Source organism: Rattus norvegicus, chromosome 8 (genome assembly GCF_036323735.1).
Source record: "Rattus norvegicus strain BN/NHsdMcwi chromosome 8, GRCr8, whole genome shotgun sequence".
Taxonomy (NCBI): domain Eukaryota; kingdom Metazoa; phylum Chordata; class Mammalia; order Rodentia; family Muridae; genus Rattus; species Rattus norvegicus.
In genome coordinates, this window is record NC_086026.1 from 85,637,392 (window position 1) to 85,653,517 (window position 16,126).

The 16,126-nt window shown below is 40.3% G+C and overlaps 1 protein-coding gene across 6 annotated transcripts in view; it reads left to right on the plus strand.

Moving 5' to 3' along the window:
- Window positions 1-316: 316 nt before the first annotated feature.
- Hmgcll1 (3-hydroxy-3-methylglutaryl-CoA lyase like 1) overlaps window positions 317-16,126 on the plus strand; it is a 162,052-nt gene continuing 146,242 nt past the window's right edge. For 2 of the 6 annotated variants that reach the window (XM_006243415.5, XM_039081879.2), the window contains exon 1: window positions 323-765. In XM_006243415.5, coding sequence (XP_006243477.1) covers window positions 658-765 — 108 coding nt within the window. In that variant the 5' untranslated portion in view covers window positions 323-657. Of the gene's footprint in view, window positions 7,294-16,126 lie in introns of all 6 variants that reach the window. The other 4 variants (XR_010054009.1, XM_063265886.1, XM_063265885.1 and 1 more) reach the window with 4 other exon arrangements.

The following is a 16,126-nucleotide window of genomic DNA, read 5'->3' on the forward strand; positions in this document are numbered from 1 at the left end:
AGTTCTGTCCCTGACTCCGGTGTGGTGGTGGAAGGAGATAGCCACTAAAATCAGTAAACGTAAAACAGAGAAAAAGAATTCAGCATTTCAACATTTATCTCGCACCATCGGCTTTTCTGACAACTTGGTTTGCTGTTCACCTCTCATATGCACCCCCCTCCAATTTAGGGTTTATGCTTTTTAATACTGCAAAGCGCCTTAGCAATTTTAAACAGAGTTTTGACCTGAGACATAAACTCCAAACGGATTCATAGTGCCAACCCTACAGGCTGGTGGCTGGGAAGGAAAGAATGTCTGTAGAGAGCCCTGTGCTTCTTCCTTTCTGAGGCCTGGGTCCTGCCCCCAGAGTCTGACTCAGGCGAGGTGGTCGGTGGGTGAGCACCTGCGGACAATCAGCCCTCAGAGCTCCATGTTCTATGGAGAGAAAGAGAAAAAAGTGCCACCCTGCCTCAATTAACTGTTCCTACCCGGGCTCTGGGTCTCGGCGCGGGACTCAGGTGCCCGCTGCACCCCTGCTTGGGCGTTGCCCAGAACCGCGCCGCCGCAGTGCAGCTCGGACCCCGGGCACCCGCGGGACGCGCTCCCGGCTTCCACCCCGCTCCCGGCTCGGCTCGGGCCGCGGGATCCAGCACCGCCCGCGGCACCAAGGCTGCTGCCATGGGGAATCTACCATCTGCTGCGAAGCACTGCCTCAACTACCAGCAGCTTCTCCGCGAGCATCTCTGGAGCGGAGAATCAGTGGCAGGGGCGCTGGACCCGGCGCAGGTACCACCTCGCGGCCTAGGGCGCCTCCACCCCCCATCAACCTCACCCTCATCCCCCTGTGTCTCTGTCACCTCTGTATGGCAGGGTCCTGGCCCAGGCCCATTCTATTGTCACCCTGTGGGTCTGTAGCTGAAAAGCCTTTCATCCTCTCGGCTGTGAACAGCAGGCTCATCCTTGCAGGCCTAGTAGTTTCCCTACCCCAGGCCTTTTGCAGGTCGCCTATAGGAGTGATCTTGTCTGTGTTCTTGGAAGGGCGGTGCCTTTGTTCTCCAGTTCTTCCTTGTAATGTGTAACAGACTACAAACGTGTCACCTTGTGTGGTAGAAAGAGGATGAAGCTAGGGCACACTAGGAAGGCATACGACGATTAAAATCACATGATGTGTTAGAGCATTGACTACAGTGTTTTTTGTGTTAACAAAATTAAGCAAACTTGAATAAAAACATTACCGAATAAAATTATTCCAGCATTTTCCTGAGAGCTGCGAAAAGCCAACTCAGTGTTTATTATTTATGATTCCATGTACTATCAACAGATGTGCTAGCTAGGTGAGCATAAGTAAATAAATTTCCTTTTCGCATAAAAGGTTAAACTTCAAACATAAAACGACAGTAATGATCATTACTTAAATGTTGAGAACTGTTATGAGTCAAGGGCTTTGTGAAGCCTTAGGTATTAGCCTTTTTAATTCTAGGTGCCTGTTCCCTTTGTGAACAGTGTAGTTCTCGTTAATTTTGTATTTTAGTGGGCTAGGCTAGCTTTACTATATGATATCACACCAGCCATTTTAACAGTAGCTATTCATATTATGGCAGGGTCTCAGCTCAATGTTACAACATGTGAAATTGAAGCCTTCGATCCACAAGTAAGACTTAGCATTCGTGGGTGGTTTTATAAATCGTTTTCGCCCTATTAATTAGAGTATGACTGGAGCTATTTTCAAGAGCCCTAGGATGAGCTCACTGTCTACCAACAGATGGATGGATCCAGTACAGAAGATACAGCATAATTACCCAATGGTTTATTATTCAGAGAGATGAACAAAATCATGTCATTCGTAGGTAGATGCCTAGAAATAACCCAGAGCCCAATCAACTAATACTGCCCATTTTCTGTCGCCCAAGGATGGGTCATACATGACGGGAGTAGAAAGGGGAGGGTTAGGAGACTTGAAAAGCACGAGGAGGAAGGAGCTGATGAGTGGGGTAATGAGGCTGTGAATACGATCACAGTATACAGTATGTATACGTGCAAGGGCCACAACGAATCTGCTATTTTCTACCAGTAATACCAATAAGAAGGCACAGAAGGATTGACCAGGACCCCCTGCTCAAACCTGATCGTGACAACAGTGACGTGGGAAGCAAGACTTCTATCTTGCTTCTAATCTCCTTCTCTGTCCCCACGGCTGATTTCCACGTAGTCTGGTTTGAACTTCCTGGAATGTTGTCAACATTCTTTAGTGGTCAGTTTGTCTTACACAACCAAGAATCCCTAACATTTACTTTCCCTGGGTTGAAATCACATGACTTTATTGCTTGGGTGGTCCGTAGAGTGGTGTGTATGCCCCAGTGCTCTGGTTTGTATGTTTTGTGTGCTTGGTGGATGATGAAGAGGAGGAGGATGATGGAGGGTGGTGTCTACTTCACCGGTTAAGAGGAAGAAACGGGGAAAATGAAAACTTTCTAAGATTATAGCTGAGGCAGAATAAGGACACGGCTTTCAGACTCTTACGTGCTTTTCTGGAAGTCTTAAAACAATGATTAGCACATTATAATATATAATACATAGTTGTTCAGTGAGTTCAAATCGAATGAGAACGACTACATGCTATCCATTGAGTCTTGTCTTAGTACCAGTATCCACTGGGTGTTGTTACTGTTTGGAAATCATCTTTTTAATACGTAGCTTGCTGACAGGATTTGATAGTCAAGAAAACAGGCGAATGAAATTTGAATGTTGTTCAGGAACTTTACCACTTACTTGTTGTAGAATGTGGTAGATAAGATGACATATAGGGCCAGGTGATGTGTTAGGACCTGATGTGGTTGCAGTTGGGATTCATAGAAACTTCTTTAAGGGAGAGAATGTCACGCTAAATAATAAAAGGCTAGAAAACAAGGTTCTGTTTCTCCTTTCTCCATTTCCCCACACCCAATATATCACAGCACTCTGCACATCTTAGTAAGTGACTTTATACATAGACTAGCCCACCTCCTTTGTGAAATTTCGTTCTATATATTAAATAGAAAATATCCTGATGAGTTAGAAGTCATCTCTTACATCAATTAATCAGACTAATAAAGTTTAGTTCTAACCTATCTCTGATTTTAAACCCTCCATATGATGTTTCTGCTTGAATTTACTGAAAGGGTAATCTAAACTTTATACATTTTGTTGGTGACCAGGTAGCCTTAGAACACTTACTAAGGAACTCGAGGGGACTGGAGATGAATTTTTAGAAAAAGAAACAACCCCACTGCTTTATATTTATTTTCTATGTTCCTTGTTAACTTGTTCCCAGTCCTTCCTTCATTCTTTTGGTTTGTATTTTTAATTTCCCCACTGAATTAACGTGTCAGTTATATTGTGTTTGTATTATGTTCCTACTTGTTAACTATGTCAACATCTAACCTTGACTTGCTAAAATATAAATATGATCGGTGTTATAACTTATTAAAACTGAAGCTGTAACACTTAATTCCACCGCCGTCTTTTGTCTTTTGGTACTTGTGGTTGTATGCATTTATTCTCCACATGGGATAGTTATAAAATATATTTATTCATTCACTGTCAATGAATATTTATGCATATATTTTCCCTTCCCCTTGTCCTCCACTGATTTATCCATTTCTAGTCTTGTACGGAGACTATGTTTCTTCAACCAAGACTATTCACTTCAGTCTCCTCTTCATTGAAAAATCTACTGGTCTGAAGGCTAGTATGATGGCTTAGTGGGCAAAGGCAGCTGCAATCAAGCCCGGTGACCTCAGTGCAGTCTTGGGACCCACCTGGTATAAGTAGAGAACCGATTTCCTCTGACCTGCACGCACAGTCCACAGACACTAAGTAAATGAATACAACTTCACATTTCTTTCTGTATTTTTATTCTTTCCTTTCCTTGTTCAGCGTGTTCATTTCCTTCTTACATTTCTTGGTACCGGTTCCGTCTGCAGCTCTGTCTAACTCTGGGTCCATCGAATTTGTTGAATTCTATGATTTTAGGTTTCACAGTTTTTATGTGTGCCTATATGTGTGTGCATACATGATGTGAATGTTTGTGTTTTAAGTATTTGAGTGTGTGTATGCCCATGTGTGTATCCAGGTCCACGTCCGTGTGTATGCAAGTGTTTGGAGCCTAGAGGTTAACACCAAATGTCGTTCTTGGTCTTTCTCTACTTGATGCACTGAGACAGGGTCTCTTACTTAAACAACTATGAGTTTACCAATTTTGCTAGTTTTTCAGAATTTCAAATTATACAGCCAATGTATCACTCATTGATCAACCTTTAAGATACATTTTCATTTTGAAATTTCCACTCCTGTTATATTCTAGTTCTGTCAATGTGTATCTGTCTGCCTGTCTCTCATCACACTACTAGTTGCTTCTTTTTGCTACATGTATACGATGATATCTCTTTTTACACCTATGCGATATGCTAGCAAATGCTTCTTTTGTATCCTGTGTTTGTGTTATTTTGCTCTAAGTATCTCTTTAAGATCCAGGACTTTGATTACTCACTACTTTAAGGTAAATTTAACTTTGACAGTGTTTGAATTGACCCTCAGACTGTTTTCAGCCATATGCATCATCTTCACCACTCCAAAATTCTTTAACGATGTTCATGTGTCTCCAGGGATATTCAAATAAATACTATTGTTGGAAAAAAAGATGTATCTCAAATAAAGAATTTGCTTACTTTAAAAGTTGCTTCATTCTCTTTTTAATGATGAGAGTTTGACCTATCATCTCCCAGGGAAAAATGATTATTATGTTTTTAATTAAAAATTTTTGAATGTTTCATATGTGAGTACTATATAGTTTCTAGCCCTCCTTCTCCTGAAAAGGCCTGTGTCTGTCTCAATTTCTCTAAAACTTATGACATCCTCTTCTTTAATTATTATTGCATATATATCTATATATATGTAAATAAAACTAACTGAGTACATTAATGTTTTCCATATAACATATCAGATGTCTTATTCCTGGGGAAGTTCATACTCTCTCTCTCTCTCTCTCTCTCTCTCTCTCTCTCTCTCTCTCTCTCTCCCTCCCTCCCCCCCTTTCTCTCTCTCCTATTAATTACCTGTGGCTCTCCATCTAGGTTTGGGGCTTTGATAGCCCTCTTCCATATTGGCATGGCACATCTACTGGTATTGCCATAGCAATGGCTTTATTTAGGGGACTAGATTTTTGAAATAACATGGACAGAGAATCCCTGCCATATTGAGAAGGCACTGTATGGTAGCAGACATCCTGATCCTCTGGCTCTTAAAACCCTTCTGCCCCCTCTTGTGATGTTCCTTGAGCCACAGGTGTAAGGGTTGTGTTGATAGAAGCTGGGCACCCATGGTCGGTATTCTCTGTATTTTGATCAGTTGTGGATTTCTGAAATTGTCTCTGCCTGGGCAAAAAGAAGCTTCTTTGATGAGATCTAGAATCAGGATAGTGGAATACAGGTAACAGGAAAAGGGAATGGGAAAAAGAGACTACACTGCACACTTTAAATACAGAACTTGCAGAAACTGAGCTGGACCTGGCCTCAGAGCTTCACCCCTGAGGGTTAGCTCTCACAATTTCTGCGGGTGCTATGTATGCAGGATGCCAAGGGAGAAAAGCAATCAATAGTCTTATTCAACTGTTGTGAAACCTGCGAACCACAATGAATGACAGTTCAGCCAGCTATCCCCAAGAGTGCAATAGTGACACACACACCTTAGGGATAGCCAATAACTGTCTAATTGGGCTCAAAGCCTGATCAATGGGGGGGGGGGAGTTCATCTCTCCTATAAGTCTGCCCAGCCCACCAGTTGCTAGTAAAGTCATGGATCATAGAGAAGAGCCTACTAATGCCACTTTCCTAAAGCAGCACAATTTCTAAATGTGTTCTAAATACTTACCCGGAAACCCACAGGAAGAAGGTTCTCCATTCTTACACTGTGACTTTTCAAATAACTTTAGGTCAAATCTGGTCATACTGATTTCTGAATGAGCACGTACGTGTGGAAACAGTAGTAGACACCCTGGCCTGTGTTTTAGCTTCAATCCTATTAGGAAATGTGCTTCTTGGTGTTTTATAAAAAAAAAAAAAGTGTAATAATTCTGTGTCCTCCTCATCCTCTTTAATCAAATCATGTTGTTTTGCATGGGCTTCCTGTTCCAAGCACTTTTTATAGCAGCCACTGTTGGCTGCCGAGTACGGTCCAGGTGCTTCCTGATTGCTTGTTTAATCGGCACAGTGGTCCGCTTTGTAGCGTTCACGTGCATGGCACACAGTGAGTAAACTCCTTAGTTGCTCATTGCCAGCAGCTAGAGAATAGCGGAGTTAGGTTGGGAACTCAGGAAGTTCTACTTCCAGAACATTGAGTTTGCAGGCACGTTTCCACGATAGCTATGAGAGGATTCACTTGAAGAGTTTATCGAGCCTTCCGGAAGCTCTGACTCAGCAGCACTTGCGGTTGGCTCCCAGCTGTCTTTGTTTTCCCTTCGCCCCTTCGTCTTGGTAACCTCTGTGCTGGCTGCTGCCGCCACCCTGCTACCAACTGTACTCCTATCACAGTTCCTTTCCGGTGTCCTTCCTGAGCTCTTGGCTCCTGCTCACTCGAGCGCAGGCTGGGGAGAGACTACTGTGAATTTTGACTTCCCTTCTGCCCTCCCTGAGGTTGAGAGTAGAATTCAGTCTGGAAGAGAATTGCGTTGGATAAAAAAGGAAAAACAACTGGGTTTCCAATAAATTTCCTGTTCCCTTCAATCTTCAATACTTTCTGTCCTTGGATTTCTGTTGGCTCCTGGATTCCTTGCTCTCTCTGATTCCAGCTGGCTTTCACATCCTTCCTTCCCCCTACACTGTGATTTTTTTTTTCTCATCAGCTTCAAGCTCCTCCAAGTCTTCTGGCTTTATGGTTATTCACTCTGTGCTGTAACTTTCTCTGACCCTTCCTTCTGTTTCTCCCCATTACACACTTAGCTTTGAGTTTTATTTCTTCTTCTTTTTTTTCTAGTCAACCAGGAGACCAGACTTCACGGATCCAGAAACGTCATGGGTCACTTGCAGGTGACCTGTAGTGTTTGAGAGGCAAAATCAGACCACATATTTGGATCATTTTAACTGGACTTTGGATTTGAACATTTTTGGGCAGCCTGGTTAAAGTCCTAAGAACAAAAGCAGCTTTTAGGATTCTGCCTTCCTTCTAGTAGCTTGGCAATTGTTTTTCTGTGTAGAGGGGCAGATAGTCCTGTCCAGCTGCCTAGCTGAGAAAATGTTATCCCTGGAAATATTCTATTTGATTGCTCTCCACCTTAAACATGTAAGTATAAAAGAATGCCTTTATACACATTTGTCTTCTAACTGTCCTTGGCATCAGATTGCCTCCTGCGCTCAATGTGATTTGTTTTGGGGATCCTTGGTGGACAGTCACGTGGAAATAGCATGATGAACTTGTTCAAGATGTTTCTATTTTTCCATGTTTCTGTTTTTCATAATCATTTAGCTGGCAAGAAACTGTCGTTAAGGCATCAGAAGCGCGCCATCTTTCCATCTGAGCGCTCTTCCTTTTCCCAAATAATCAGAATTCGGTCCAAAAGTAATACTCAAGAGTTTTTAATTTCTCCTCTTAGATTGAACCATTTTTATAACCCATTTTGACACTGTTTTCTTACAGAAATACTAATTAGTGAATCCTGTCCTCAAAACATTTATTATAAAATGAAGCTATTTAAAAACAATTCTAAATAGAAACTTTAAAAATTACCTGGACCTATGAAGGCTTGAGTTTTAATTTATTCACAAATTCATAATTAATATTAATGTCAAGAAGTTAGACACACTCAATAGAGAAATAAATTTAAAAGGCTTATGTGTAGCTCAGTGCTAGAGCCCTTGTCTAGTATATGGAAGCTCTGATTTTAATGCTCTGAATTAAGAAAGAACTTTAAAAGCTGTTCTGTCATCTCTGCATAGCCATAGAGGGTTAGCTGTGGGTTCTTTTTTACATTTTATTTTTAAATTTAAAGTCTCTTTTATGCAATATATTTTGATCACATCCTTCCCCCTTCTCAAACTTCTCCAATATCTTTCCACTTCCCTAATCCATCCAATTCCATATTTTTCTCTCCCTTCCTGCTCCTCCCTCCACATACAGAGAGAGAGAAGACCAAACCAAACCAAACCAATCAACAGATAAACAAAACAATAAGAACGAAGAAGAAGGAGGAGAAGAAGAAGGGGAGGAGGAGGAGGAGAAGGAGGAGGAGGAGGAGGAAGAAGAGGGGGAAGAGGAGAATGAAACAAATGAAGGAAGGAAGGAAGGAAGGAAGGAAGACAGAAAGACAGATAAAGAATTTGTTTTATATTGTCAACCACTCATGGGCATGGGGCCTACCCTGGAGTGTGCTGATTTACCCAGTGACACTTTGTAGAAAACTTATTTTTCTTGTTCTCAGTAGGCATCAATTTCAAGCAGCTTCTTGGGTAGAACATTATGTCCATTTCCCTCCTTAGTTTTCAGACTCTGTCTGGCTTGAACCTGTGCAGGTCTTGTGCTTACTGTCCCAGTCTCTATGCGTTCATAAATACTTCGGTCCTGCTGTGTCTAGAAGTGCTCTTTCCTTGGAGCTATCCATCACCTATGGCTCACACAAGCTTTCTGCCTCCTCTTCCACTTGGATCCCTGAGCCTTGAGGGCACAAGTTTGATGAAGACATCCCATTTAGAACTGAGTATGCCCAAGTCTCTCATTCCCTGCACATTGTAAAGTTGTGGGTCTCTGTGTTAATTACTATCCACTGTAATAAGAAACTTCTCTAATGAAGGTTAAGCGATGCCCTGATCTATGCATATAGCAATATGTCATTAGGAGCCATTTTATTTTTATATTTCTTTAGCAGAATAATAGTAAGTTTTCCCCTGAGCCCCTAACATCTCTAGTCTCAGGTTCCTAGCCATTCTTGCAGTCTCGGGAGTGTGTTTTATCCCTTGCAGTGGGCATTACAACCAAGCAGAAAGCGGTTGGTTTCTTCCACATCAACTGTGCCACTGTTACACAAATATATCTTGATGGCAAGTCATAGGTGTCTTTCAGTCCAAAAACCCACAGAGATAATGCACCTAGCAAGAGACCAGGAGAAGGGGATCTGCCAATGACATGGAAAATAGAATATCATGTTTTAAAGAGATAAAGGGGGAACCAGAAAAAGGAAAGGAGGGGATGTGCAGAGGGATAATAAACACTCAGCTGTGAGTTCTAATCGTGATTTTCATAGAAAGAACTGCTGCTTACTTTCCTGTTCTAGAAATTCCTCCTCCAGCAATTGCAGTGTTGTGAATAGCAGGAAGAAAGAATGAGGTCTGGCTCTCTGATACAAGCATGGTGAGGACCACTGAGGGAAAGAGGAACAGAGATTTATGGGAAATAAAACATCTAGAGCTTTTGTCCCAGGACTACATTTTTAAAGATTTATTTTTATTTTAAATTTCTGTGTATGCATGGTTAACCTTCATGTATGTATGTATGTATGTATGTATGTATGTATGTATGTATGTATGTATATCAGGCACATGATTGGTGTGCCCCTAAGTCAGAAGAAGGGGTGAAATTCCTTCAGTACAGGTAGCTAAAGACTCTTGTGAGCTACCATGTGTATGCTGGGAACTGAATATGGGTCTTCTATAAGAGCAGCCAGGGCTCTTAGTGGATTTTTTTCAACTCTCCAAGGTTAAATTTTCATTCTGTGTGGCTCTGTTTAAAATCTAGCTTCTCTATCCTGCATTTTATTTAAGTCGTCATTTTCCATTTTTCTTGCAGTTGAAGGTTTTTATCAGTTATTTTGTTTTAATTATTTGTACATGTGTCTATGTGGTGGTGGGTGCACGTGAGTGTAGGTACCAGGTGAGTTATAGGCAAGGGTCTCTGAGTCCCTGGAGCTGGAGTTACAAGTGGCTGGTTGTGAGCTGCCTTTTGTGGATGCTGGGAAACAAACTCAGATCTTTTGTAGAGAAACAAATGTTTTAAATTGTTGAGCCATCTCTCCAGACCCTGTAGTTACATTAAAAAAATCATAGATCCATAAACTTATTTTAAATAGATATGTGAGAATAGCAGTTTGTATGGAAATGGTAGATTTGAGGGTCAAATAAAATTTGAATAGATAATGCATTTCTGGTCAAAGTAAAATGTGTAGAGTTAATAGACTGAAATATGGAAAGTTATTTCTTTTTTAGAATACATTTTAATTAAACTATAATTACTCCATTTTCCTATTCCCTTTCCCCAACTGACCCTTCCCATGTTCCCCCATTACTCCTTCTCAATTGATGATGAACTCTTTATTTTTATTAATACTGTCACGTGTGTGTGTCTGTGCGTGTGTATACATGTGTGTATGTGTGTGTATGTATGTATGTGTGTGTGCATGTGTGTGTACATATGTGTGTGCATGTGTATATGTGTGTGTATGTGTGTGTGTGTGTGTAGACATAAAATACAATGTGTTGACTTCATTGTTTATGCATTGACAATTTCAGGTTTGACTGCTTTGCACTGAATAACAGTTAGGGGTTCATTCTTGGGAGGGGCTAGTTCCTTCTCAGCAGTCATTGGTCGCCTGTTTTGCACATAATTATTTGTCTAGCCTTGTGTGATTCCCCCACTCCCTTCTTTAGCATGTTCAGACTTTGTCTCGGCAGTCACTTCTAGGAGACAGAGCCTTACAGAGTAGACTTCTTGGCCTTCTGGATCTCATAATCTTTCCGTTCCCCCTTGTGATACATTTCCTGAAGGAGCAGGAGTTAGAGTGCTTTTTCTGTAGTGGTTCCCATTTGGTGTGGAGAAGCTTCTTTAGTGTGTGTGTGTCGGGATGGGGTGAGAACTGCCCTTTGTGTAGGTACAAGGATATGGTTTAGAATGAAGTTAGGGATTATACTGCTCTAGTAGGGTGATAGATAGCAGTAGGTTCTGTTCTAAGAGCCATGTCCTCACTAACCTTGCCTAGTTGCCTAGGTTTCCAGCACCAGGCATGATTTTCTTCTGTTCAGGAGGCTGCAAGTCCACTTAGAGATGTTGTTCCCAGCAATATTCAAGTACCATTATTGTACTCTTAGGGATAGGGTATCTTTCTATGCTGGCCACTGCTCTGAGTCATAGATATTACAACTGTTTAGGACTCCCAAAAGAAAACAATTGAGAACAATAATTTTAAATCTTGCTCTATTGTGTGATTTTGGTTTGAAATGAGATTAGATACTTTTTGGTTTTTGTATATTAATACTGCTGTACTTCATGTATACTGTAACACACTTTAACTCCCTTCTAGCCCCAGTTTGTAGGAAACATGTTAACCGGTCCCATCCATGTATTCTTCATCGACACAGACGTCCTTACCATGTGTGGTTAAATAGATAAAAATATCTCTATATTAAATATATTTTTTGTGTGTCTGAGTTCCTTAATGGTTTCAGCATTGTCTTATTTTTCTTCCTGTTATTTAGTGGCCTAACTTTTAAACCTTCATTAAGTGTTTATAGAAACCAATAGTTTGTGTTTGGTGGGGACAGTAGACGTCTATGATTTAAATGATAATGGCCTTTTATATTTACTTTCCTTTTGGGGAAATATATTTAGTTTTATTAAATATATTGCTATTATTATAGAATATTATTAAGTACATTTTAAGCTAGAATTTGTGAGTTTTCTTGTTATTTTTCATCTACTCCTTATTTTTAAGTCTTAGTACAACAGGAGTCCAAAGTCTGTTTCCCTTTCTCCTTTTGTGGCCACTGTTGAAAAATCAGAGGAATTGGGGTCTAGTTTTCATTCCTTTTCCATAGTGGTGTTTTTACTGAGTTAATTGATACTGTGTATAATGTTTTATCTCCCCCTTCCTCTCCCTTGTCCCAGAAGAGAAAGCGTGAAGAACCGGAAGTGCTCTCCGAAGAGCTGAGCCTCTTTCTGTTGTTGAGGCTAAGCTCTGGTCTGCTGACCAGGAGCCAGCGTTGGGGCTCAGTATCCCATTGATGGTGCATAGAACACCTCATGGTTGTGATTTTCTAAGTCGTGTTTCTTTGGATTTGTGAAGTAGGGAAGGACAGATGGCAGGAAACTTCAAGTGCATTATAAAGTTCTTGAATGCATGCTTTACTCTTAGAAATCAGTGTTCATAAAGTCTCTTTGTTGAACTTTATTAACAAGCAATGGGGTCTAGGAAGCTTGGCAAACGAGGCCGCTGGAAACCCCAGAGAATTTGTCTGTCAGACGTCTTTCCTTCTGGGGTTTCCTTCCAAATGTTTTTTGGACTTTAAAGGAAGTAGAGTGGCTCTCTGCCACCGCGTTTCTCCATCTGTAACCCACTGGGTGTACAGAGTCTGGCATTCGCTTTTAAAATTCTTCACTCAATATGTATTCATTTCACTGTGAAATGGGAGTTGATCATAGGTTAACGTCGGAGTCAAAATAGGAATCTTATTTTCATTAGACACAATTTCTACTCTTTGAGAGTTTTTATTTAGGGGGCCAAGATTTCTCTGACTTTTAAAGTGATATGGAATGGCTCTAACCTTACATTGTCCAGAAAGTGGTGGACTCGCTCAGACGTTACGGTACAAGGTAATCTGGCGCTCCGTTTGCCTCAGCTTTAGGGCTGTGCTTAAATGGCATTTCCAAGGTCTGTGGAGAAACAGATGGACTTCTTCAGGACTTCACTCACGGATGTCTGCTATCACTTAGCCCTCGTTCCCTTATGGCATGATTTTAATATTTAATTTAATTCTGCTGAATGTATGCTCTAGCAAATATGGAAGGAAAGCTTCGGCTAAAGAAGACGGAACATAAAGTTTGCATAAATGCTCATCTGTGAAGAGCCAATCTGCTTGCTCTTTGAGATATTTATACAGCTGTTGACCTTTTAATGGGAAAGATATAGTGACGATTTATTAAATTGAACGTCAATTGTCTTAATCAAAATATATTGTATATGGGAGTAGTATATCTTATAGCATGCTTGCTGTGGATTTGCAGCTGATTTATTACATGGAACAGATCAAAGAGTGTATGTGATAAAATGGTAGAAATGTTAAATATTAGAAATTAGTAACATGAGTTTCTTTAATTATATAATAATAATAACTGTTCTATCAGATAATTGAAATAATTCCAATAACTTTTCTAAATAGCATATATGACTTCTACAAAGACATATTGTTATTCTCAGTTCCAAGATGAAGCAATAGAATCTCTGGGAGTTAATAAATCTTTTCTCAGGCCATTAACCTGGAAGCATTGGATTTAACCTCATGTCGAGCTGCACAGCCTCTTTTCCTTCTGTCTTATCCTGGCCGTGAGAATTGACAAGCAGGACTAGCACTAAGAAGGCAGTGGCCTTCTCGGTGACCCGCTGAGAAGTTTCTGGGCTTCTGCTCTTACAGAAGAGGAATAAAAGTATTTAGTTATCATTGGAAGATTTTCCTTAAAAAACAACAACAATCAGATGTGTTACTTGTTAAACAACCTCCACTGACTACAAGTGGTTAGGATGACAACTTTATTGGTCTTCCATTATTAATTCCCTTTGGGACCCAATATTTCCAATGTGAGATTGAAGAGACATGGATAAATCAAATACACTGATCCTCAAAATGCCTTATTCTGTGTCATTAAGAGCAAATAGATTTACAGGACAATTCTGTAAATCCTTCTTCAGTTCTTCAGTAGATAGCTAAGATTCAGGGTGAATCCAGTTGACTCAGTCATTATAAAGCTAGAATATATATGACATGTTATTATACTTATTCCTAATACTAAGCACAGAATTCTTATATAGAGAACTTCCTGGAGAGGTTCTATTGGAAAAAAATCTATTTTCTTTAACCATTGAGTCTTCATTCTACCAGAGTTTTTCAACCCGCTGGTCGTGATTCCTTTGGGGACATCAAATGACCCTTTCACAGTGGTTGCATATCTGATATCCTGTATGTCAGATGTTTCAGTTATGATTCATAACAGTAGCAAAATTACAGTTATAAAATAGCAAAGAAAATAATTTTATACTGGGGGGGGTCACCACAGTTGTATTACAAGGTTGCAGCATTACAGAGGTTGAGAACCACTGTTCTAAGAGGTCACCTGAGCACAGTGTTTAGAGTAAGATCACAAATTTCAGCCACCTGCAGGGTGTGGAAGTAGGTATTATTGTGATATTTTAAAGTTTATAATTACTTTTCATTCATTTATCATTATATACACAAAAGCAACACAGTGAAACTAATTTAATGATAGATGATATAACAGATAGTATATGCGGATGAAAAGGTGGTAAGGCACAGTAGTGCTAAAATCCAACAATCTGCCCCTAATGTCATGGCTTCAGTGTGTCTCCAGTTGCAACCAAGGAGAAGCAGGAACCCTGTGTCAGGTGCACCCTGACATATCCTTGAATCAGTGGATCTCAGAATGAACTTTCATGAGGTTTATGTTCTCTGAAGATTGCTGGAAGTGATGTGTGTTGGGTGGTCAGGACTTCCCATGCTGTAGAGGTCCCTCCCTCTCCTTCTTTCCCCAAAGGAGACTTTGAAGCTCATCCAGGGCTCTGAACAAACTGAACCTTGTGATAGCTGGTACCACTGGGCTTTCTTTGTCTAAACCAGTATTGTCTGAATCCTGTAGTACAGCCCTTTCTTGTTATGGTGACACCCAATCATACCTTGTTTGTCGTTGCTGCTTTATAACTGTGAACTTGCTACAGTTTCGAGCCATATGTAAATAGCGAATATGCAGGATATCTGATATATGACCCCTGTGAAAGGTTCACTTGAAGGGGTCCCCTGGGTCTAAAAGCAAGCTCAGAAGCTCAGCAACTCCTCGACCTGCTGGGAATAGAGAATAAACACATAATCCTAATAATTTCCTTCACGGGGGCTCCTATTTGATGGTCTTCATAAAGCCACAGTTAAAGCTCTGTCAGGGTCTTCCATCGCTCAAAGCAGAGCAGTTAGCTGTCCTGCCTGTAAACTCCCCATGAAGCTGCGGACATGCTCTCTTAGAGAGAACGTGTTATGAGCACCGAGAGAAGTTATTACACTCAGTGTTACTTAAAAAATAAACTGAGTCATGCTAAAAGCAATTATATCTTATTAAACGTCAGTGTAAGATCAATGCTATCTGTCATACATAAAATATGCAGTTTCTGTGTGTTGTTCAAGTTATAGAAATTGAACGTCAGGAAACCAGAGACGTCTGACACGTTTGCTGTAGTTTTACAGCTATGGCTGGGGATGTTCTTATTGGGTCTATGAAGTGTATCTTTTCTATTTTGCATTTGTGCCTTAACAGCACATATAAAAACTATTGTAGATAATTAATTTACAAATTATTAGTCATCAATAAGACGTCCTGACTACTGGTTAAGAGTCTGCATACTTTAGTTGGTTAATTTTTTGCATGGTTAGACATTTATTCCTTATTATTTATTTGTGTAAATATGAACATATGTATTAGCATACTGTGTATAGACGTATACTCACTGATGTTTGTGGATTTGTATGAGGCTAGACCTTCTAATGTTTAGGTCTTAGGACAATTGACAGCATCCACGCATGTGATTGATACAATGAGAATTGAGATAGACGGCTCAAGAGCAGGTGCACAGGCGATGGCATTTGGAGGCACCGGTTACCATAGGTTCTCTGCAGGGTCCTCTTACCTGTTTCATTTACCTTGTAATTAACTACTCAGTCTGTATTCCTGATCCTCAAAACACAATTTCTGTAAATTGTCAAATGACCATTTCAAGTTACTTGATTTGTTCCTAAGTGACATTAGGCAGTAGGTTCCTTTCTTACTATAATTAGATCCAACTTTTGTAAGTTGAGTACTGGTACCCTAATTCCTTCCTTCCAAAGAATTGGAGAAAGACTCCCCAAAGACGGCAGGATATGTGGTGGTGGAGGCTAATCATGAGAACTTTCCTGGAGAGTCAGCCTCCCTCTATCACTGGAAAGTATTTAGCATTAGTAACAGCGTCTCTTTGTATGTTTCATTTATCTGTAACATATATTATATTTATTAGATTATATATAATGCACATACAAATATATGAACACAATATATACATATATTTTAATATAAGTACCACTAGCATGCCATTATATAC